At 39.8% G+C, this 23,126-nt stretch overlaps 1 protein-coding gene across 1 annotated transcript in view; it reads right to left on the reverse strand.

Moving 5' to 3' along the window:
- DNER (delta/notch like EGF repeat containing) overlaps positions 1 to 23,126 on the reverse strand; it is a 1,195,805-nt gene that overhangs the window by 725,247 nt on the left and 447,432 nt on the right. Inside the window, exon 4 of the mRNA XM_069213419.1 lies at positions 9,184 to 9,350. Coding sequence (XP_069069520.1) covers positions 9,184 to 9,350 — 167 coding nt within the window. The remainder of the gene's footprint in view (positions 1 to 9,183; positions 9,351 to 23,126) is intronic.

Raw genomic sequence — 23,126 nt, forward strand, 5'->3', positions numbered from 1 at the left:
CCTTGACGCGTCTTTACAGCTCACAAGCTGTGAGTCATTGGTTCAGTTTTTTGGCCTTTCAGTTATTAACAGTGCATTTCACTTTTGTGAAATCTCTTGTTAATAAAATTTGATCTACTGAACCATCACTCACCCTTGTGCCAAATCCAACCAGTATGTGTGGTAAAAATAACAAAACCTGCTCCGCTGTAATCAGGCGTCGCAGCACACTTGTGACCCGGTAGGTGTCTCAGGTTGGTTCCTGATGATGAAGCATGCCACCAATTTGGTTGGTGGGTGAGGGGTCTTCTCACAATTTTGGTGTTTGGCACATCACAGATGTACGTGGACACATCAAAATTATATATTACAAAACAACATGTGTTTGGGGAGGAGAGGGCACCTATGAAATGACACCTCACTTGTGTGGGTCCCCAAAGCAGAGTCAGCCTAAAGATGTATAAAAGAAAAATATGTGCTTATCAACTCGATGTTCTATCCCCTCAATCTCTACAGGCTTTTGGCCTTTTTCTGTTGCAGGCACCTGGCCCACCCACACAAGTGAGGTAGCATTTTTATCAGGAGACTTGGGGGAATGCTGGATGGAAGGAAATTTGTGGCTCCTCTCAGATTCCAGAACTTTCTGTCACCGAAATGTGAGGAAAAAGTGTCTTTAAAGCCAAGTTTTGAGGTTTGCAAAGGATTCTGGGTAACAGAACCCAGTGAGAGCCCCACAAGTCACCACATCTTGGATTCCCCTAGGTGTCTAGTTTTACAAAATGCACAGGTTTGGTAGGTTTCCCTATGTGCCGGCTGAGCTAGAGGCCAAAATCCACAGGTAGGCACTTTGCAAAAAACACCTCTGTTTTCTTTGAGAAAATGTGATGTGTCCACATTGTGTTTTGGGACATTTCCTGTTGCAGGCACTAGGCCTACCCACACAAGTGAGGTATCATTTTTATCGGGAGACGTGGGGGAATGCTGGGTGGAAGGAAATTTGTGGCTCCTCTCAGATTCTAGAACTTTCTTTCACCGAAATGTGAGGAAAACGTGTTTTTTTAGCCAAATTTTGAGGTTTGCAAAGGATTCTGGGTAACAGAACCTGGTGAGAGCCCCACAAGTCACCCCATATTGGATTCCCCTAGGTGTCTAGTTTTAAAAAATGCACAGGTTTGGTAGGTTTCCCTAGATGCCGGCTGAGCTAGAGGCCAAAATCAACAGGAAGGCACTTTGCAAAAAACACCTCTGTTTTCTTTGGGAAAATGTGATGTGTCCACGTTGTGTTTTGGGGGATTTCCTGTCGCAGGCACTAGGCCAACCCACACAAGTGAGGTATCATTTTTATCGGGAGACTTGGGGGAACGCTGGGTGGAAGGAAATTTGTGCCTCCTCTCAGATTCCATATCTTTCTGTCACCGAAATGTGAGGAAAACGTGTTTTTTTTAGCCACATTTTGAGGTTTGCAAAGGATGCTTGCTAACAGAACCTGGTGACAGCCCCACAAGTCACCCCATCTTGGATTCCCCTAAGTGTCTAGTTTTCAAAAATGCACAGGTTTGGTACGTTTCCCTAGGTGCCGGCTGAGCTAGAGGCCAAAATCCACAGGTAGGCACTTTGCAAAAAACACCTCTGTTTTCTTTGGGAAAATGTGATGTGTCCACGTTGTGTTTTGGGGGATTTCCTGTCGCAGGCACTAGGCCAACCCACACAAGTGAGGTATCATTTTTATCGGGAGACTTGGGGGAACGCTGGGTGGAAGGAAATTTGTGGATCCTCTCACATTCCATATCTTTCTGTCACCGAAATGTGAGGAAAACGTGGTTTTTTTAGCCAAATTTTGAGGTTTGCAAAGGATGCTTGCTAACAGAACCTGGTGACAGCCCCACAAGTCACCCCATCTTGGATTCCCTTAAGTGTCTAGTTTTCAAAAATGCACAGGTTTGGTACGTTTCCCTAGGTGCCGGCTGAGCTAGAGGCCAAATCCACAGGTAGGCACTTTGCAAAAAACACCTCTGTTTTCTTTGGGAAAATGTGATGTGTCCATGTTGTGTTTTGGGGCATTTCCTGTCACCAGGCCTACCCACACAAGTGAGGTACCATTTTTATGGATCAAATCTGTTTATTATTTCAAGTTATTAACATATCTAGTACAACTCTTCAAAATAAGACAGTCACAATGCAGCAGTACTAGTCTGGAAGTGTGGGGGTAGGCCATAACAATCCACTCCTGGTCAACCATGTCCCAATAGGCCACCTCCCCACCTCCTCTACGTGCTCCCACCCCAAGAGGGATCCCCCAGTATCATGTGCTGCACTATGAAGCGAACTCCATGTATAGTAACATACAACATAGAAATGATTAGTAAAACACCAACATTGTTTCCCTGACCTGGCCCGCCATACAGCGAACACTCGAATCCCCCGCCATACCCCTGCATGGTCCCGTTGCTCCCAAGAAGCCCTCCCGCCAACACAATCTCGAAAGCTCAGGTCAAACCCAGCACTCTCAAGTAAGCCGGGCAGGTCAACTCCGTGAACTCAGTGGATAGGATCTGTAAGAATGGTTGCCATAGGTCCCTGAAATCGCCGCCACGATGCTGTGAGGTCAGAGTAAGCTTCTCCATAGCGAGAATGAACCACAGCTTATGAAGCCATGATGTAAATGTCGGAATCCTGTCAGTACCCCACATCGCTAATATCAGCTGCAGCGCCGCATTGAGGGCCAGGGCCATCTGCTGCCCTTTCAGTGATCTCAGGGGGAAGGTGAGCGGGTTGGGTAGGCCCAACAAGATATACGATGGGAATCTGGGGATCTGAGTACCGAACGTTGCATCAATAGTGTCTATAACACTCTCCCAGTATCTATGAAGTTTGGGGGAATGCCAGAGTAAGTGCACAAGCGAACCCCCACCCCCACACTCCCTCCAACAGAGGCTAAACTTAGTGGGATCCCAAGCGTGAATCCTTGCTGGGGTGAAGTACCAATAGGAGGCCACCTTATATGCTGTCTCTGTGCCTGCCGCGTTGTAAGCCGTGTGGTGTGTCCTGTAAAAGATGCTATCCCGATCTTCATCAGATAGTTCCCTTTCCATTTCCCTCTCCCACCGCAACTGACCTTTAGATTTAGGCGGGCAACCCTCCCCTTGTAATAGTCCATAAAGCTCTGAGATCACCCGCTTGTCATCCTTCTTCACTAGGAGCCATTTTTCAAACGGCGTTAACGGCCTATCAATTAATGCTCTATTAGCTGGCAACAAGGCCCAAGGCCGTATTTGATAGTACATCATCCTGTCTGCCTCTGTTAAGCCATATGTCTCCCTCATCTGGTCAAAGGAGATCACCCCCTGCTCATCAAAGAGATATCCCACCCTTTTACAGCCCCCTTCATACCATCGGCGCATCGCTTCCACTTGTAGGCCCGGTCCAAAGTCAAGGTTCGCACCCAGGGGGGTCATTGGGGAGAGGTACCGTTTTTATCAGGAGACTTGGGAGGACATAGAATGGCAAAACAAGTGTTATTGCCCCTTTGTCTTTCTCTACATTATTTCCTTCCAAATTTAAGACAGTGTGTAAAAAAGACGTCTATTTGAGAAATGCCCTGTAATTCACATGCTAGTATGGCCACCCCGGAATTCAGAGCTGTGCAAATAACCACTGCTTCTCAACACCTTATCTTGTGTCCATTTTGGAAATACAAAGGTTTTCTTGATACCCATTTTTCACTCTTTATATTTCAGCAAATGAATCGCTGTATACCCGATATAGAATGAAAACCCACTGCAAGGTGCAGCACATTTATTGTCTCTGGGTACCTAGGGTTCTTCACGAACATACAAGCCCTATATACCCCCGCAACCTGGAGAGTCCAGCAGACGTAACGGTATATTGCTTTAAAAAATCTGACATTGCAGGAAAAAGTTACTGATTAAAACGTAGTGAAAAATGGCTGTTTTTTTACCTCAATTTCCAATATTAGTTGTTATTTTCTGTAGGAAACCGTTGTATGATCTACACAAATTACCCATTGCCGAATTCAGAATTGTGTCAACTTTTCAGAACTGTTTAGGTTTCTGGGATCCAGCATTGGTTTCACACCAATTTCTGTCACTGACTGGAAGGAGGCTGAAAGCACAAAAATTCATAAAAATGGGGTATGTCCCATTAAAATGCCAAAATTGTGTTGAAAAATTGGGTTTTCTGATTCAAGTCTGCCTGTTCCTGACAGCTGGGAAGCTGGTGAGTTTAGCACTTCAAACCCTTTGTTGATGCCATTTCCAGGGAAAAAAACACAAGCCTTCTTCTGCAGCCCTTTCTTCCCTTTTAAAAAAAAAAAAAAGCAAAATGTTTTTTTTTTTTTGGCTAATTTCTTGGTCTCCTTCAGGGAAACCCACAAACTCTGGGTACCTCTAGGATGTTGGAAAAAAAGGACGCAAATTTGGTGTGGGTAGCTTATGTGGGCAAAACGTTATGAGGGTCTAAGTGCGAACTGCCCCAAATAGCCAAAGAAAGGCCTGGCACCTGAGGGGGAAAAGGCCTGGCAGCGAAGGGGTTAAAGGCACAGGGAGAGGGTTGAATGGCTCCCTCACCTTAAAAAATACATTGGGCCCTGAGGGATGGGGTCCCTGGGGACAATAATAGCTTGGGTCTAGGACGTATGTCCCCCTCCACTGAAATTAAAGAATGCAGCCCTGGGCTGTAATTTTTTTTGATCCTGTGAGAGTCCCACACGATCGAAGCAAAATCTGCAGAATTTTTTTTTAAATGGGGCCTTGGGGGCTGATTATCCCTACCCTGCCTCCTTATATATATATATATTTTTACACCAGGACAGGGAACTAAGTTCCTGAGTACTGTAATGGCTGCCAGCAAAATTTTTCTCTTGTTGCTGGTTGCCAATCAGAGGCCTTGCCCCCCCTGGATTATAACTCCCGTGAGATGGCCCAAGGGGAAGAAAGTTCCCAGGAATGCTCTATTTTTTAATTGAGTTTGAGGGACTCTCACGTGAGCCCCTCAAAACTAACCATCCAGATATACAAATATTTTTGAATCCTCATTTCTCAAAAACTATTGAATGGATTTACACCACATCACAAAAAGCACAATATGGGGGCCAGGATCTAGCTTTCTGCCACATTAGGTGTAATTCCGTTCAGCAGTTTTTGCAGTAGCGCTTCTTAAAGACATCTATGGAAAATGCATGGGAATTTTGCATTTTGGGACCAACTTTTTTCTCGGCCCCCACTTGAAGGATTCCCCCATAACTTTCCATGCACAAACTAGTCCAAATCTAGCACCTTTTTGGAAAGTGTGGAGATTAATCAAACAATACCAAAGTTATTAGTAACACAATAAAAATGCATTTCCTGTGGGAATGCTGACCTAACTATAACTACACCATTGGGTAGTTATAGTTAGGACCAAGTTTCCAAATTCTTTTGGTTCGCTAATAGCTTTTGCAACATTTGATGCATCTTCATGAAACTTTCCACAAAAAATGTTAATTCACCTCAGCTGCCTTCTGGAATGCTTTGGGGTGATTGTCAAGTGGGGGCTGAGAAAAGTGGGGGACGTCCCACAAACGTTGTCCCCATTCTTTTTTCCATACGAAAACACAGCTGAAGTCAGAATGGCTGAAGGGAATTACACAAGGAAAGCTAGATCATTGTCCAGAAAGTCTGCTTTTTGTGATTTGTTGTCAATTTATTCATTAGTTTTTGAGAAGTTAAGTCTAAAATTTGATAGAAATATCAATCCACAGGCATTCCACATAGCCAAATGATCTTGAGATGAGATCTAATTATTTGCAACCACCACAACGCATTGGCAGCAGCCATTTTAGGTCTCGGGGACTCAGAGCTCTGCCATACGAAAACGTTTTTTAAAAAAATGAGATGGCAAGGTAGGGATACCCCACTACCATAGGCCGGATAGCGGATCACAGAGAAACCCTCATGGGGTCAAAACCAGCATTTTTCTTAAGCAGCGCTCCATACCTGGGGAGGGTCTGCAAATCCCATGAAAAGAAAAATACTGTGTTTTTTTTTAATAAACTCCCCACCACAGGATGGCCCAGGACCTGAGGGGGGATTGGGTGCGGGGGGGGGGGGGGACATTGACATTTTTGGGAGAGTGCTATGTGTGACCTGAAAATTGTATAAAAACTCAAACATTTTCATTTTTTTAAAGAAGGCATTTTTTAAAACATTTTATGGCAATCACTATTTATTAAAAATTGCAATGAGTGAATTTCTCAAATATACATTTGATTATGATTATTGGTGACTTTTTTGACAAAGCCGATAGGTTTGCCTTATATGTGTTGATGTGCTGACCCCTTGATAAGGCAAGCAATCCCACTTTTTATAATCTGACATTCTGACACTTCAACAAATTCAGTAGGTCTGCCTTACTTAAAATGACAACCCTTATATTGTTACATCACATAATCAGCCATGCACGCTTGTGGGGTTTGGGCACAGGGCCTGGCCCAATCTATGCATGTGCGCTACAGGGCATAGGGTGCCCCGGGGGGGGGGGGGGTTGGGAGCAGGCCTGGTATTGTGCCTAACCCCATGCTGCACACTGTGATAGACATCTTACTTTATGCTAAAAAATAGAAATTCACCGAAAAAACAAAGGTTAAAGGGACGTTACAGTTAGGTGAAAAACATCTGTTAAAACATGCCATTTTGAACTACCAAACCATTAAATTTCACCAGGTATAGTTATCTCAAATAACTATAACTCATGCCCTCGCCATGGTCTGCTAATTACATCACATACTACATCTTACATATTACCTATGTGCCTGTATATATACCCTTGAAATTACCACATTAAAAGTCAATTTCAACGGTATTTCAATGTAACTATAACATTCATGGCCAAACAGAGTTACTTAGGTCACATAAAAAAGACATACATACCAATATTCCGGAATTGGGCGGGGTAATTTCAATTTACCAAAGCCATGAACAGTGTTACATTAGCTTTTCCACCGAAAAGCTTCCTCCCCTTAAGCAGAAGGGAAATTACATTTTCCTCAAAGTTAACATCAAGCTCTATTGCGCATCAAAATAACTCCACTAGTTTACAAGCGAAAGTAATATAATCCCCATATCCTTTCTCGTCCAGTTTCTGTGGAACAATATTTTTGTAACATATGCTCTATGTTATCTCATGCTGCATTTCTGTCTCGCACTTTTCTGTCCAATTCTGAGTCTAGTGCGGTTGAATTTATTAAAAAATACATCATGAATTTAATGTTTGGTCTGGCTGTTTCTTACTAAAGATGCTTCTGCTTTGAAAATATTGCAAGTGTGGGCAAAGGAAAATATCACTTTATAAAGTAACCAATACGTTGTTTCTCTGCTAATGTTTATCTGGAACTTTATTACTCTCAAAGGAGTAATGGTCTTTGTTATTTGAAATTCAGGTGAGTTTACTGGAGAGCTGAAAGCCAAAGTCTCTACAGGTGATAATTTTTCAAAACAATGTCTTAAAACCGCACTCTCTTCTTATCTGTTTATGTGAACATGGTGTAGCTATTTTAAAATACAACGTAAACTTTGATGGGTTGTACATTTTAGAAATATGTTCACAGAGTGAAAGCAACTTAGAAGCATCTGAAAACCCCATAAAAGGTGTTTCGGGTCTTCTTCAGTTCTACTGCTGGTGGCAACACTGAAAATAATTATTTCTATTTACAAATCATGTCTACTCCCAGTAAGAGTGAAATACTAAACCTGTTTTGGGCCGCATGGGCTCCTTGTGCTGGCGCACGCTGCAAGCTAAGTTAGCACTCTAGATCCTAACGAGAATTCTGTGATATTCTGGAAACAAGATGAAGCGATTTGTGGGTGGTAACTGTCGTGATGCGTGCTTCAATTGGCTTTAAAACCCACTGAAATAATCCCTTATTTATTGTTCCACGAGTCACCCTTGAATGTGCACCCTGCAAATATTCCATGTGGCTGTGGTAGATGCTGACTAGCTAGCAGACAATAAGCAATAGGCATTTTAACTCTGGATAGCTGCCTGGTTTACAAATTTGAGTAGATTATGTCAATTCAGTACTTTCCAAGATTCATGCAGAAGGATTCGAACACTTCCAGATTTTCAGCATAATAAGTAAAATGTTAACAAATTGCAATGAAACATTGCATTCAGAAATATGCTGCACAGATAACCTGAAAATCTGGCAAGGCCCCGACCCTTATGTACTAATATTGGACAACTGCTTCTTAAAAGGTTAGGATACGCAAAACGTAGAGGTTTCAAGGTATAATTAGTATTGTTCACTACCCCTAAGTAATGCAGCACATATACTCACATCAACATATCTATTCAATCTAACAACACTAGCAGTGCTTCATTTGTAAATAAAAAGGTGCCGGTGCCCAAAGCCCACGTCTTAAAAACGCGGCTGCTGCAATTAATTGTGCGAGCACAGAATATTGAGGCAGCGTAATCCTGAAGGCACCTCGGGCCTCTTCAATTCATTTAAAGCCGCTCTCTGCCCCTTCAGCTCACTCTTGCAGCTTTCTACTTTCTCTCTTTGTGACGCTTTTTCGTATTTTTCTTCCTCGGTCTTTCCCAAATGTGTCTTTTGCTCGCAGCAAATGCTTGAGGCAGAAGACTAAGCGCCGGCTCTCAAAAATAAGTGCCGGTGCTCAGCACCGGAAACAACAAGCACAAATTAAGCACTGTACTCTAGGTAGACAGTGCCAAACCAGAAGCCAGAGTTTTGACGGACTGCAAACAAAAAATCTGCAATAACGAGGAAAGCAGAAGACAAGCCTTCTCCCTCTATGCTCACTGTCAACATCAGAACTGCCAAACCATCCTTTTATTTAGAAACAGACTTAAGACCGACCTATTCACAGAACACTACATCTCTACAAAAATAGGACCCGCCATCGATGAACATACGTCTTCAATGTAAAAGATTATGAAACGTAACTCAGGGTACAAGTCCTTGTTCAGTATTGAACGGTGCCTAGCTAAGTCCATCATACACAAATGTCCATACATACCATATCAGATCCAGAGGTATATTATATGGTCATATATCATAACAGACCCAGAGGCGTATTGTATGGTCATCCATCCTGAACATTTGTTACCTACCTTAACGTTAAACTAAACATCGTTACAACAACAGTTAATAGAGATTACTAGATCAGAATTGCTGTATACACTCACCAATAAAGTAGTTGTTCCCCAGTGCTAACATTTCCTCAGAGAGCACAAGCCCACCCAGAGCTTGAAGGAGGGTAACACTTCGACCGTCTATCAAAGAGCACTGCTTAAATCCATTTGCTGTGACTTTCCATAGTAAGATGAGAGATGCAGTGGGGTCTTGTCTTATTCTGAAGAGAGAAAAATTGAAAATTACAGAAAACTCAAAACAAGACATCACTACAATTACAAAAAAAAATGCTGATAGAATGTAGGATGTTCGTGATGGAAAACACAAATGTAAATTATTATAACTAGCAAGATATCCCAGAAGTTTTCGACTGAAGTAGAATTACTGTGTGGCATAACAACAGGCAATGGGGGAAGTAGGTGTAGATTGCAAAAGAAACAATTGAGATAAGGAAGAAGACATGGATCCGTGGTGTTTAATGCAAATCCAAAAGGGCCAAATTAATGCTGCATTATCTGGAAAAACCCTGACTATGTAAAGAAGGTCCTCAGAGATTCATGGGGTCTTACTAACAAGGATTATGCTATGAGTAAGTATGATTTACTCTTGTATCATTCCTATCTTCCTCCTCGACTTCACACACACACACGCTTAGGTTTCTCTTCGTGTGGAGACCTACAAACACCGCACACCGCCTTTGTAATGCTGCCATAGTGATGATGCTGCACTGCTAAATGCATTTTAAAGACCTTTTGTTGTCTTTAAAAATGCCAATCTAGGAAATGTAAATACATGCAGTGAAAGGCTGTCCTAGGGCAGCAGGAGAGCAGCCCCAGAGTCTTCATGGCAGCCCAGAGTTCCATCTACAGAATACCTCGGGAATTGTGCCAGTTCCCAGACAATAACATACTTTGGAAGTTAGGGCACACATTGACCATTCAGGTGTCAACCACCAGTAACATCCCAGAGGCTTAAACTTTATAACTAAATAAAAGCCATCAGTTTTGGATGCTGACAGTTTTAAAACTCACCAGCTGACAGAGCTGTGTATTTTCACTGCTGAAATTCCTCTTATTTTAAAGGGTGACATGGATAGAAATTGTGCAACGGGTCAAGTGGTGCTAGGGCCCAGGACTGCAGGGTACCCTCTGGTGGGCCCTAAGTTAAACTGTGGTTCACAACTTCTCTGATTTTCATTGGGGCAGACTTTCAAAGTTTAAAAATAATCAGTAAAATTAATATTCACAGTGCTACTACTTAGGTAATTCTCTTTTCAGCGTATTCTAACTAAATTAAGGCATAGGTTACACAGAGGAGTACCACATTCCTATGCTTATAGTCAGGACCACTAAAACTATGTGGCCCATAAAACCAAATTATTTTGCAGAGTGGACTAAATTATGTGGCAAGAAAAGGCAAATTATGCTGTGCAATGCGGTATGTTTTGTGATAGTATTGCTTTCTTATTTGGCATTTTTGCACAAGTTAACACTGTCTGTCCAGAGGGATCACCTCATTAGTACCAGCTTAGCACCGAAATACAGCAATAAGCAACAGAAAGTGGGCCAGTCAACCTTTGCAAAAGGCCTTCTGCTGTGTGACACTCGTCTCCGCACTTTTAGTAACATATGATCCATTTGAGCTAGAACATAATTTTTTTTGTCAAAATCTGTGACTACGCATCGGATGGCGGATTATGTGGCTTGCTGGTTAACAGCTTTTGCACACTGTGCTGGTTATGCGTGAAGCCAAAGAAAAATCCTATAGACATGATTCGTTCACTGGGAAAGGTTATGTCTGATGCCATACGTCAGATCTGTTTATTATAAAAAGTTATGACAATGGCAATAGGCCTTGCTTGATTATTGTGAAAACCTTTTGCTAAAACCAATGGATCTATAATAGGGGGCTGTTATAATACTGTGCTAAATACTGTAGGCAGCCATTTACTTACAAATAATTTAATAGATTATCGTAGTAGGCAAGGGTTTTGGTGTTGGTGACTGACTCGACCAAACTGTGGAGATAGAAGATTTGCTCTACGATAATCCTTGCTAGACTTTCTTTTAGAGGATTTAAAATCAAGTTTTGCACAACTGTGATTTTGCATATACATTAGCAATTTTATTGATGGTTGTTTTGTAGGAAAGCGTATGCCTAATTCAGTTGGCCTACCTCTATTGCAGTGATAAGCCAATGACAAAAGTTGATTGGTTTGTTGGGAAAAGTTATTTCATATGTCATAGGTCTGATCTATCTCTATGAAACGTTCTGATTATTATGAAACTAATTTGTTAAAGCCAATTGTCCTTTAAGGGTGGATTGTTATTAGACCCTGTTTAAGCCTTCAGAAGTATTTTCTTACATGCAATGTCCAGATTCGTTTTTACGCAAGAAGTTATGTATTTATTACCCCTCCGACAAACATGTAGATTATTGGTGACATATACAAGATTTGCACTGTAATAAGCCTTCCTAGGTTCAGGTGTCTGCAAGGATCTTATAATAAAAAAACATCTATACCACTGTTGTACATACGAGTGGTATATATATCACTTCAGTAATTGACTGTCCTGCCATGTGAGTGACATTTGTATGATCATATGTGCACAGCCACCTGAAAATGAGCGCACATCAGTGCCAAGGCAAGTGGGGCAGTCCTTTAGCTTTCCATTTTGTAGTTACATGTCCCTTTTCATTTCTTTCCTTCTCCTATTTCTGTTTTCATGAGTAAATCATGATACACCTCCAAAGACAGCTGTAACTGGCTTCTTGCTTGCTGTTCACACCTGCAGTGTACCCCAAAATGTACAGCCACTGCATCTAAACCACCTGACCACCATGGAAGGATATTGTCCATAGAAGTAAATTGTTTTTACCACTATAAGATGGCCAACATGTTGATTCTAAGTGTGGCAGTCAGATGGAACTATAAAATATACATTATGTACAGTACCACTGAAAGACAGCCAAATGCTGCTTTTTTAATTTTGTTCTTGAAGCATATGTCTGCCATTGTTAGGCAGTAGCATGTTTTCTTTTTTCTACTTTTATGCTTTTTATTTATCTTGCATATGTTGCTAAGTTCTGCATGCATTTTATTGTGCTTGTGTAAACTAGTGAATTTAAGTTTGAGTCAGTAATGAATGGATGCATAAGTGCAAGGATGAGAAACAGAATGTATGTAGGATGACTTATTCTGTGCCTAAACACATCAGTGACTAGGAAGACACTTTCATTTATAAGCTTGACCTATTAACATTGCCAATGCTTATAATCAACTTTAAAGTGGTAGCTAGTCAATTTTCCTAGTTGTACATCTGATTGCTCGGCTGCACACCCAAGCTAGAAAGGTGTGCACATAAACATTCTGTTGCAGCACATGAGGAAGAAATATTAGAGGGAACATTGCAGCCCAGTCCGTGAGATTCAGGCCATCATATGCAAATTTATCTTTTTTGCAGATAATGTGAAAGTCAGTGGTGGATCCAGCCTCCTAGACATATTTTGGCACCCTGACATAGATATTCATGCCTGAAACCAAATCTGATTTTCACGAGTAACTGTAGCAGATGTCCTGTATACCCTATTACAAATGTATTATAGCCGATGGTACTTGCAATACGGCAGACAGGATATTCGTCAAGTATTAATTGAGTATCCCATATGCCAAACCCTAAAAAAGGCTCTTGTTTCTGTAGTGAAATTTTTATGAGACAAAATGAGAAAGATTACCTTGGTTTGGGCACAATCAGACTCACTCTGCTTTGCTATCTTGAATGTTATCAACGTTACAATCTCTGTCATGGAGAGAGCTGGGAACAACTCATTCATACCATCCAAAGTGTTTATTTTGCAAAAAATAAACCTTGGGATCTTCATTTCAGGTGCAAGCGTGGCTCCTCCGCTAGGGAAGAGGAGCGTTGCCCCCGCCAGCAGCAGCAGCTGCAAACCTTTTACTACAAAATGATAATAAACTACGCTTGTTATTATTTTGTAGTAAAAGAGGCGGGCCACGGAGTGTAACGAGCACTAAGGGAGAGTGCACAGCACTCCCCATTATTGCGCATGTATGTTTGTCCGGCCATCTTGAACTGGCCAAACACACATGCGCAGTGTGCAGCTCTCAGTCTGCCTGGGAATACCCCCGCCCCTCCTCCCCGCCACGCACTGTGCTGCCCCACCCCTTTCCCTCCCACAAGGTGCCACTGTTCAGTATGCGAGGACTGACTTCCACACTAATGTAAAAGCCTATAGCTTTTCCCGAGCACCAGCTGTCAAAATGACATATATTGTAATGAACATAGTTATAACAAATATACTATTAAAAGAAACAATAAATGTAATTCACATTGTTGAACAATGTGGGAAATAAATCCAGTAGCTGTTTCAAATGAACAGCCACTTGCATGGTTTATGGTTATAGTTGTCCATCGATATTCAACTGTAAGGGAAGAAATTTGTCTACAAGGTTAAAATGGTCCATGTTGAAAAAAAGCATGTTACATTGAGCAACTACTCATTTTACGTGTCACCGTCGCAATTCAAAGGCATGTGGTTAGGACTGACAAATGCATGCAACAGAAACTACAAAATCAAGTCAGTCCACCTTTGGCTATTTCGAGCATGAGCTCATAAAACAATTCAAACACAATATACATAAATTCCTGAGAGTTTCAACAGCTCAACACAAAACATTTACAATCAATTGCTTTTCCCATATAGTCAATATTTACACAGTCACATTCCTCACTAGTTAAAAATACAGCACTGTAAAAATAATGTTAGAGTGCAATTTACCTTCAGTTGATGTCTTCAAAGGAATTATTCAAGTATTGAAAATGTGTTAATACTCAGTGCATCGGTTAGAAACCCGATGAGCACTGTTTTCACCTAATTAGTTGCAATTATTAGCAAAGAAGATATTCCATTTTCTACACGGAGTTTCATGCCAAAGACAAACATGTGACATTAACTCTAGATATCAGGGCAATCATCATTTACACACACACAGGAAAGTTCATTTCCAAATAAGGCCTCAATTGCAAGTGTGGAAAAAGATATGCAATAGTAATGGAACCTGATAAATACCAATACCGCAAGGTTAGGTGTTTTGTGGGCCTGGTAAATGCATCCAAATTGAAATTCAGAATAGGGGCATCACATGCAGATTTCACTGTCTCCACTACTCATTTCCGCATGTCCCAATTATTACTGGGAATCTTCTCCTGGTACGTTGAGGCAAGTCTGAACTTATGGAATTAACTTGTGGATAATCCCAGGGGTGTGTAGTTTATAATACCTGATAACTATCAGGTTGTAAACTCGTCTTTACTTGGAATTCTGATGTCAAATTTTTATGGGACAATTGTGATCGGTTATTAAATGTCGAACTATTTAGAAGAAGAGTACCCCATCTCAACTTTATTAATACATCATGTCCTTTCAAAATCAAATTTTCCCCCAGGTCATGCTTGAAGTGAAAAGTTGGCATAATTTGTAAACTACCACTGTAATACTTTCCCATTGCTGTGCAACGCAAAGCTTTGCTTTATATTGTACTTTACCCAATAGACAGCAATCCTGGTGAATACCTTTGCACAATGAGACCAATATAACTCATAGATTTCTTAATATACAAGAACCAAGAGCATGCCAATACCGTGTCCAAAAAAATCATAAGATCTAATGGGAGCATTGGATAGAGCATAGTCTAGTTTTAGATTCACCATTTCACTGCAGTTTGTACACGGTAGTCTAACCATCATTTCAGGATTTTCATTTTCATCATTTGTAATTAGATTAAGTTTCCCATTTCCCCAAACTCTAATGAGCTTCTAACATCCCCACATGCCTCTTCAATGTACAACCTGCTGCTAATTTGCGACTGAGGTGAAATGCTGCAAGCATTGGTTTCGCCTTGTCACAAAACCACCATCTAGCTCTACCTCAGGGCTCAACTTAACAAGATTATCTCTAAACACATAGTAGTCAATTTAAATACATCCGAAATCTATGTTTGATTAGCTTATTGATCAACAATTAGGCAATAGATGTAATTTAACTAGGATATAACTATCAGATGCACCTGGAGGCACATTTAAATTTGGGCACAAATGAGGCAATTACAGCATCATGCTCATAACTAGGCTTTACAATCAGATTCATCAGTCTGCATCAATATACAAACAGTATAAATACCATTCTATCTGAGATGCTCTTGCATTCTATCAGCAGCTGGGATCATCTTCAGCACATTTAGACAGCACAAACATCCATTTGGCTTTTACTCCTAATTGAAGGGACTCTGTAGTCTCTTCTTTCCTCTGGATCATGCTCACTATAGGATCAACAAACACCAAACTTTGAAGCCTTTCTCTTCAAATATGAGAACGTTTTCTTAAACACCAAATGAGAATTTGAAGTCTCTCTCTTCAACTATTTTGGAAAGTTTTCTTGACTTGAGCTTGTGGTTCTATCTATAAAGCAACCAGTAAAGCTTCAAGATATATGAAGTTTCTAGTATTTTTACTCTGAGAATAATACCCACTGACTTGAAATGCTGGCTACAACATCCCATACAAGACTTTAACACTGATATTTTCATTTGCATTTTAACTTTATTCAGACTGATATAAGGTCTAAACTTCATCTGAAGTATTTAATATCCATCTCACTGGACACTACTTATGGCCCAGATTGGAAAACTACAAGGGAGCGCTTTACAGCACAGGTCAAAGCATTTAGATAACACCTACTAAATACAAAGACACAGCTTTTACTTGAGTATGCCTCGCTGCACTGTGAAATAGAGGAAATCTATGCATATCATAGGTGAGTTCCTCTGACTAGAGTTCCAGATTTTTTAAAGAACTGTCTCTCAGGTAATCAGGTATTTCATCTTCCAGTCAGCCCGGATATTTTAAATTGTGTCTACATTCATAGCTGTGCAGCGTGTTATTATCTCATTGAGTTGATATATCTCTTTGTGGCCAGCTTTTGGGAGCCTGTGATCATTCATGACCCAGTATGAAGAAATTAAATTTGGTGAGAAATGTGAGATTCTGCTCTGAAGTCACAACCTACAATGAGAGGTAGGAACTTTAAGCTGTGGATCAGAGAGATATAATACTTTGAGGACATTACAACAATTCTTAGTTTGTAAGTATTTACTACTTTTTTGCTGGAAAGGGCCATCCCATGAATAAGGTAACAACAGTCTCTGTAACTAGCCATATTGGAGACATTCTGCTACCTTGTTGCTGGTAACTGTTTATGCTGTAAGACTGGGTAAGAGTACAAGCATTTTACTTTTCCCTGATGGCCTTGTTGACATCACATTGGAAAAGGAATAATGAAGTGCAACAGTTTGTGTGCAAAGCAGCTGTCTTTATACTTTTGTGAGCCTATTTGCCCTGTGCCTTCAGCCGTCAGGACAGTCACATAGTCACGCAGATATTTAGGGCATGCAGTTTGATGTTTTTGGATGATCGGGTCCTGACTGTTCCAGGTGGGAATAGAAGATCAGTTTTTTGGTAAAATGCTAGAGTAGGAAAAGGATTTATTTTCATTTACGGTGAACATTTTGTAAAGTTAATTTTATTTCTTTACATTTTTGGAGAAGGTAACCATTTAAATAAAGAGAAAATTAAAAGTAGTCATAGTACAGAAAAATAAATTATAATTTGAAAAAATAACCTAATTCAAAACAAAAATGGAAAAAGTAGCTTGTGACATTTTCATTCTCGAAACTGCAACTAAAAATAAACAGGAACTATGCCAATGACAAAAAAGGTAAAATAATTGTTATGGAATAAAAAATTATTAACAAGCACCGTCTTATTAATTGCTGGTTAATTTACTATCAGTTGGGCACTGAAACATTATCAAGCACTCACATTGTTGCTCAGCCTTGCACTGGTGCATTCATTCATCCACCCATTGACTCAGGATTGCATTCACTTTTTTACCTATCCACAATTAAACATACAAACTCTCTAAATAATTCTATGAATAAAAGTACAAAAAATGCTGCCTAATCAAATCCAGTATATGCTTGAAATAAAAATTAAACAGAAGTCTAAGCACACAGTTGCCATCTTAGTATTGTATTTTGCATACTATACCATTGTTTTGAAATTCCAAGATGGTTGCCACTTCCAGATGCAAAATGTTGCCCATTTTTTAATGCTAAAATAGTGTACGCAATCGAAATTTGGTAATACCTTTCCAAGAAGGCTGCTCAGAAAACAACACACTAGGCATCCATCGAGCAAGGCTATTATGCATATGCTCTCATTGTTTCAGTGACCTAAAATGGCTGGCCTATTGCTTCTAAATGTGGAACCCATTCGGAATGGTAAAATAACAGCACACTATAAACAATACCATTTCACATGGTCACTTTGTGTATTGAAGAAGAAATGAGCATGAAATGAGTGGCAAACGAGAGGCCTTGACACACTGTTGGTGAGCTGGTGAGGAGGAACAAAATTAAAAGGGGTTGAAAGCAGAAAAAACGGAAAAGTAAAGCACCAGACCACCAGACCTGGCACTGAAGTACACTCATTTTTACACAGAAGTGTGCCTGTGATCAGGCTAATTTTGTCCCTTGCAAGATAATAGAACCAATGGATTAAGTAGGCTGACCTCTTGCCCCATGCTGTGTGCGGTTGTGGATGGAGGCAAAATAGAAATGTGCTTTGTTGTACCTTTTCATAAAATATAATCCTAAAATTTCATAATGAATGAATCAGGCCCATAGCCTCTATAAGTGACTTGTCACTATAACCACTTCAGGCCTACTGCATTGACCATGGTTTTCTCACAATCAACTATTGGGCATCGAGTCATATTATAAGGAAGTACAAAATTATGTTTTTGCAGTTTTCTGTAAACGACATCCCAGTTTTAGATGCCCTATGTCTTCTGGCCAAGCACAAGATCAGTGCCAACTTACTACAGTCACACAGGGAACGTGGTGGACTGTATCCCACGAACCAACTATGATTTACTTGAGGATGGTACATTCCTGGCAACAATCAGTCTTATGAGACTACAGGATTATTTGTTTGTTAGTGGGTTGTAACACTCCTTTCACCATAGATGGACACACACAATAAACCACTCTATATAACTTTAAGAGTTAATTAAAATCAATGTCCTAATGTAGTGCAGATAATATGTATTGTAATAACTGGAAAAGTAATATAGTGGCAATGAAACCAATTATTATGCAAAATAATGACAAAAATGCCAAATTGTAATGGTGTTTCAGATATTCATTGCATTGAATGATGATGCTTTGTGAACCAACCTTTCTAATCTAGCCACTAGCTAAGCTATTGTAGCACCACAAATGCATGTCTGAGTTTCTTGTTAGATTCAAGGGGGTTGCTCTCTTTCTCTGTCCTAGTTGTGGTATTCCTGAGTAAGCTGGTAAGGCTGTGCTGGCTCCAAGGAGCCAATACCCTTCTCTTGGGATGTTTGCAGGCAGCTCAGCCCACATGAACCAATTACTCAGGAAAAAAGTGAGAGGTTCTCTACAACTTATATATGTCTCTATCAAGCTTAAATGCACTTTTCTGTCACACATTTTATTTTACAGTGACATATATATATATATATATAAATATATATATATATATATATAATAGATGTGCTATCAAACTATAATAGAGCAGCAAATTGTTACATGCTGTGCCTATACAATCAATATTAAATTCAACATACATTTGTAAATGAAAACTGTGCACTAATATACCTTAATATAAGGACTACAATGGGTACAAAGCAGAAACAATCAAGGATTATATCATCCCTGGAATAAGGGGACAACAATTCTATTGAATATATGTATGTGTGTGTGTATGTCTGCGTTGAGAAATGAAAAAGACAGACAAAATGATTTGTGCCTAATAAGACTTTGGGGCATGGTACAAAACCCAAAATTATGATGAGAACCACTTTTGGTATTCCACCAAACAGATCTGAAAACAAAGGGCTAAAAAGGAGGTGATGAATCAAAAAATAGACTTGAAGGCAGAAAATAAGTAAAAAAAGCCAAAAATGGTGTACACATGGATAACGCCTGTTGAGATCCAGACATGGATTGTAGCATGCAATAAATGAGCAAAATGTTTTGGAAATTGTATTTGCAGCAGGAACTGAATCTGGAGGCAGAAAGGGCTCCTTGAAGAGAACATTTCTTGGCCGTAGAGGTCAATGGTACCTCTTCCTGAGTATGAACTGCTATGAGCTTATTCAATGTAACAAGACACCTGTTTATCATGTTGACTTTTGACCATGAAGCTCTTTCCAAAGCCTTCATTGTGGGAGGATAAAATTTAATTCCACATCATTTTACACATTTCTGAACATGTAATAAATATATAAACCTGGGCTAGCTCACAACAGAATTAATTTGTTTCAGTTATATAACTACAGTTGTTTTAACTGTTGTGATAAGGAGGAATGAAAGAAGCAGATGTCACAAGGAGTTTACTATCAAAGCCAGGTTTCAAAGAATTGCAAGTACCATGAAAGCCCCTTGAATAGTGGTAAACATCACAAAGCGGTGAATGTCATAAAAGATTAAAGGATTGTCAATTGTCCAATAATAATATTTAGGAAGAACCCTCTAAGCATGATGTTATATATGCGTTTGTACTATTTAAACATGTATGTTTCTGACAGTTAGAAACGAAAGGCAGCGATAGGCAAAAAATCACCCCATGCAACAGCCACATAAGATATTGATCTTCAGCCACAGAAAAGGCATGCTCTCTATCTGTTCGTCTGAGAGGAGACTATACAATGCCTTTTTTAGAAATATTTATCTCTCTAGCAGTAATATAGTAAGGTAGAAAGATATCTACATTTTGATTGGTTAACTCATTGTGTGCCTTGAGTAATTGTTGCATCCAGCTGAGTTGTGTCACTGCACATTTGGGCTTGCCTGTGTTGCAAGTTATCGTGCAAAAGATTTAAAGCAGAGGAGGTAATCGTACAGATTGTGTAGATATGTTAAGAAAGAGTTTGAAAGCCATTATCAATAACTTTGAAAGTGGTTTGCATTATCCAGCTGTGAGCTTCTATAACTCTTAAAGTTTCTCTCTCTCTCAGAGTACGCTTGTTCTTCTTTTATAGCAGTATATATTATGGCAGCAACAAACCTTTATTAACCAAATCCATATCTTCACTTATTTTTGGCATATGTTTTTTTCACATTATTCAGAATAAAATATGCCAGCCATCGCTGGCATAACTTCCCTTCAACAGAAAGTGGTTACAGTTATGGGGAAATATCTGTTATACCTAGAGTCCGGTCTATTTACTTAAGGACCTGTGGCTTTAGACGAAAAAATAAATAAATATATATATATATATATATATATAATCATTTGCCTTAATGCTACATCATTTGAACAAAACAATGTTAAACTGTAGATACCATTCTTTGCCATTTTATTCGCATCAATAAAGTTTTGTTTTCGTTCATTTCCAATCTACAAAAAGTTTAAAATTAATTATTTTTTAAGCAATTCTTTTTTTTTTTGCATTTGAAAGGTGAGCAAAGCTCATGCAAATTTTCTGCTGCATGGTCTTATTGAACAATATTATTTCTCCAGGAAGCACACCTGCTCTGGACTGCCCCTGAGTCTTCTAATATTCGATTCCCCACACATCTTTTTCATTAATATTTTCCTTCCAATATGTGGAACCTTGTTCTAAAAATCAATCAAAGAACTATGGTGAAAAGATAAATCCATGATAATTTTAAGCTTTTCAGGTTCTTCATAATAGTAAAATGCAGACAGATCAGACCTGTCATCACTATTATAATATGAAAACCTTTTTTGAAAACTTTAAGACTGTCGATCAGGCAGGGGTGGAGGTTCCTTGGTGTTCCCACTTTATAAAATTATTAACTTCCCTCAGGCTGTTAGATTGAAGAAACTAGTGGTGTCTATCATGAAGGAAACAGAACAGCTCCTAGTGATTCTCTGTATCGAGATATGTATCTTCACTGTCCAATGAAGCATTTGAACTGAAGTCAGTTATCAGTTGTTCGAAAGTATTTACATCAAATGAACTTGCTAAATTAACTTAGAGGGACAGTGTCATCCAATGAGACTCTCAGAACATAAGGAATATGAATAATTTATGTTGGGCCCAAAAATGGATAAGGCACCTTTTGCCCAGTAACATCATCAAGCAAAGGGTATGCAGTGATGATAACAACATTGTAATCTCTTTTAGCTCTGTGAAAATAAAACTGTAGCTGAGATTCCTGAACCACAAGAGATGGTGTTAAGCAAGTTAAGGCAGTGCCCATGCATCATCACCACATCAATAATTAATATTCTAAGCCACAACAAATGATAGTAATGCAGCAACGATCAAAATGCCTAACCATCGAGGGCAGATGTACCTGTCAGAGCCCTAACAACAGGTAATAATACGTTTGTAGCACTGGCTCCTGTTTCAGAACCTGGGTAGGACATAGGTCCAGATAGTACAGTTGCAGAGGTGGCAATTGTTCATAATGTTGCAGCAGACTTATTTGTTGAAGATGATGTTTGTACCACATTCGGGTCAGGACTTCATGATGGGTGTAAACATAGCAGGCTCATCAGTCTACAGATTGGTGCCAATAATTTCAACATGCCTATATTCTTCTTGAGGCAATCCACATTTCAAGCTTTCAAAATATGAAACTCAAAACCTCTCTTCCTCTCGTTCATAAATTTGACCTTCAACTCTGCTTTTGGAATATTCGAGGCCATAACAATCTCCTGGCTAATGCCGATGCAACAGAAAAAATCTCCATAAAATACATAATTTCCTTACAAGAAACTTGCCAGTTGGCACCTGAAAATTGGCAGGGCAACCTTGAATTTGTAACAACAGCGATCCCTCAGTTAAAGGGGGCATCCTTAGGGTAGAGTCTCTGTATTGATACAGAAATCCTTGGTGCTCTAATTAAAAATGCTGGCAAGTGGCCTACAGGCATATATCTTCATACAGGCAAGGTCTTCAAATAAAAAACTTAAAGGGAAGTGACTCTTATGGTCCTCAGAAGCACTTATGTAAATCCCAAACAGCCTTGGAAAAAAATGGCCATTGGAGAAATGTTAAAAGCTATTAAAATCCTATGCTAACAAGTCTCCACAGATACGTGGATAATGGTGGGAGACGTCAATATTTTTCTATTCACAACTGGAGACCCTACCCATCTGGCAGCAAGAAGAAGATACGGCCTGGCACATAACCAATACTCTTACAGGAAAAACTAAGAAGGAAAAGGGTGGAGAAAAACTCGCTTTCACTTTTAACTCATTGTGCCTCAGAACTCTGAATGGAAGATGCTCTGTGGCACAACCAGCATCTTGCACATACATGACAAGCTCGAGCTCGTCGCTAATTGACTCCTTCTGAGTATTTACCCAGAACTTTCTCCAAGTCCAACACAGTTTAACCACTGACCACACAAGATTAGTTTGCACTCTATCGAGGGAAACTACCAGATTTCCACAACTGCAAACAATGGGCAAGAGGTGGGTTCCAGTGGTCTGAGAAGAATACAATGGACTGTAAAAAAGAAGAATTGACAGAAATCCTGAATCTAGGGGAAAGGGAGAAGTCCTTCTCCTCCAAACTGGGCCTACTGCTTGAAGAAGCTGTTAAACAGCTTTTTTAATAAGAAGGGTGCAGCAGAAAGTAGTCAAACAAGCAACTGTCCGCCGGTTCTGACAGACCTCAAATGCAAACTGATCAAGCTCTTGAGAACAGCTCATAAGAATAAATATACTGCACCTAATAGAGCAAAAGCATGGGAAGTGGCTAGGCATGATTAGGAAGCACTGCGGACTGAACTTCGCAAGGCCTCCAAAATTAAAACTCTGCAAAATTCTGTAGAGTAGTACAGAAAAGGATGAGTGAAAACTATGTGAAGATCTCTCCCTCAATTTCTACCCGTAAGGTGAAAGAATAC

The sequence above is a fragment of the Pleurodeles waltl genome, chromosome 11 (assembly GCF_031143425.1).
Source record: "Pleurodeles waltl isolate 20211129_DDA chromosome 11, aPleWal1.hap1.20221129, whole genome shotgun sequence".
NCBI classification, from domain to species: Eukaryota; Metazoa; Chordata; class Amphibia; order Caudata; family Salamandridae; genus Pleurodeles; species Pleurodeles waltl.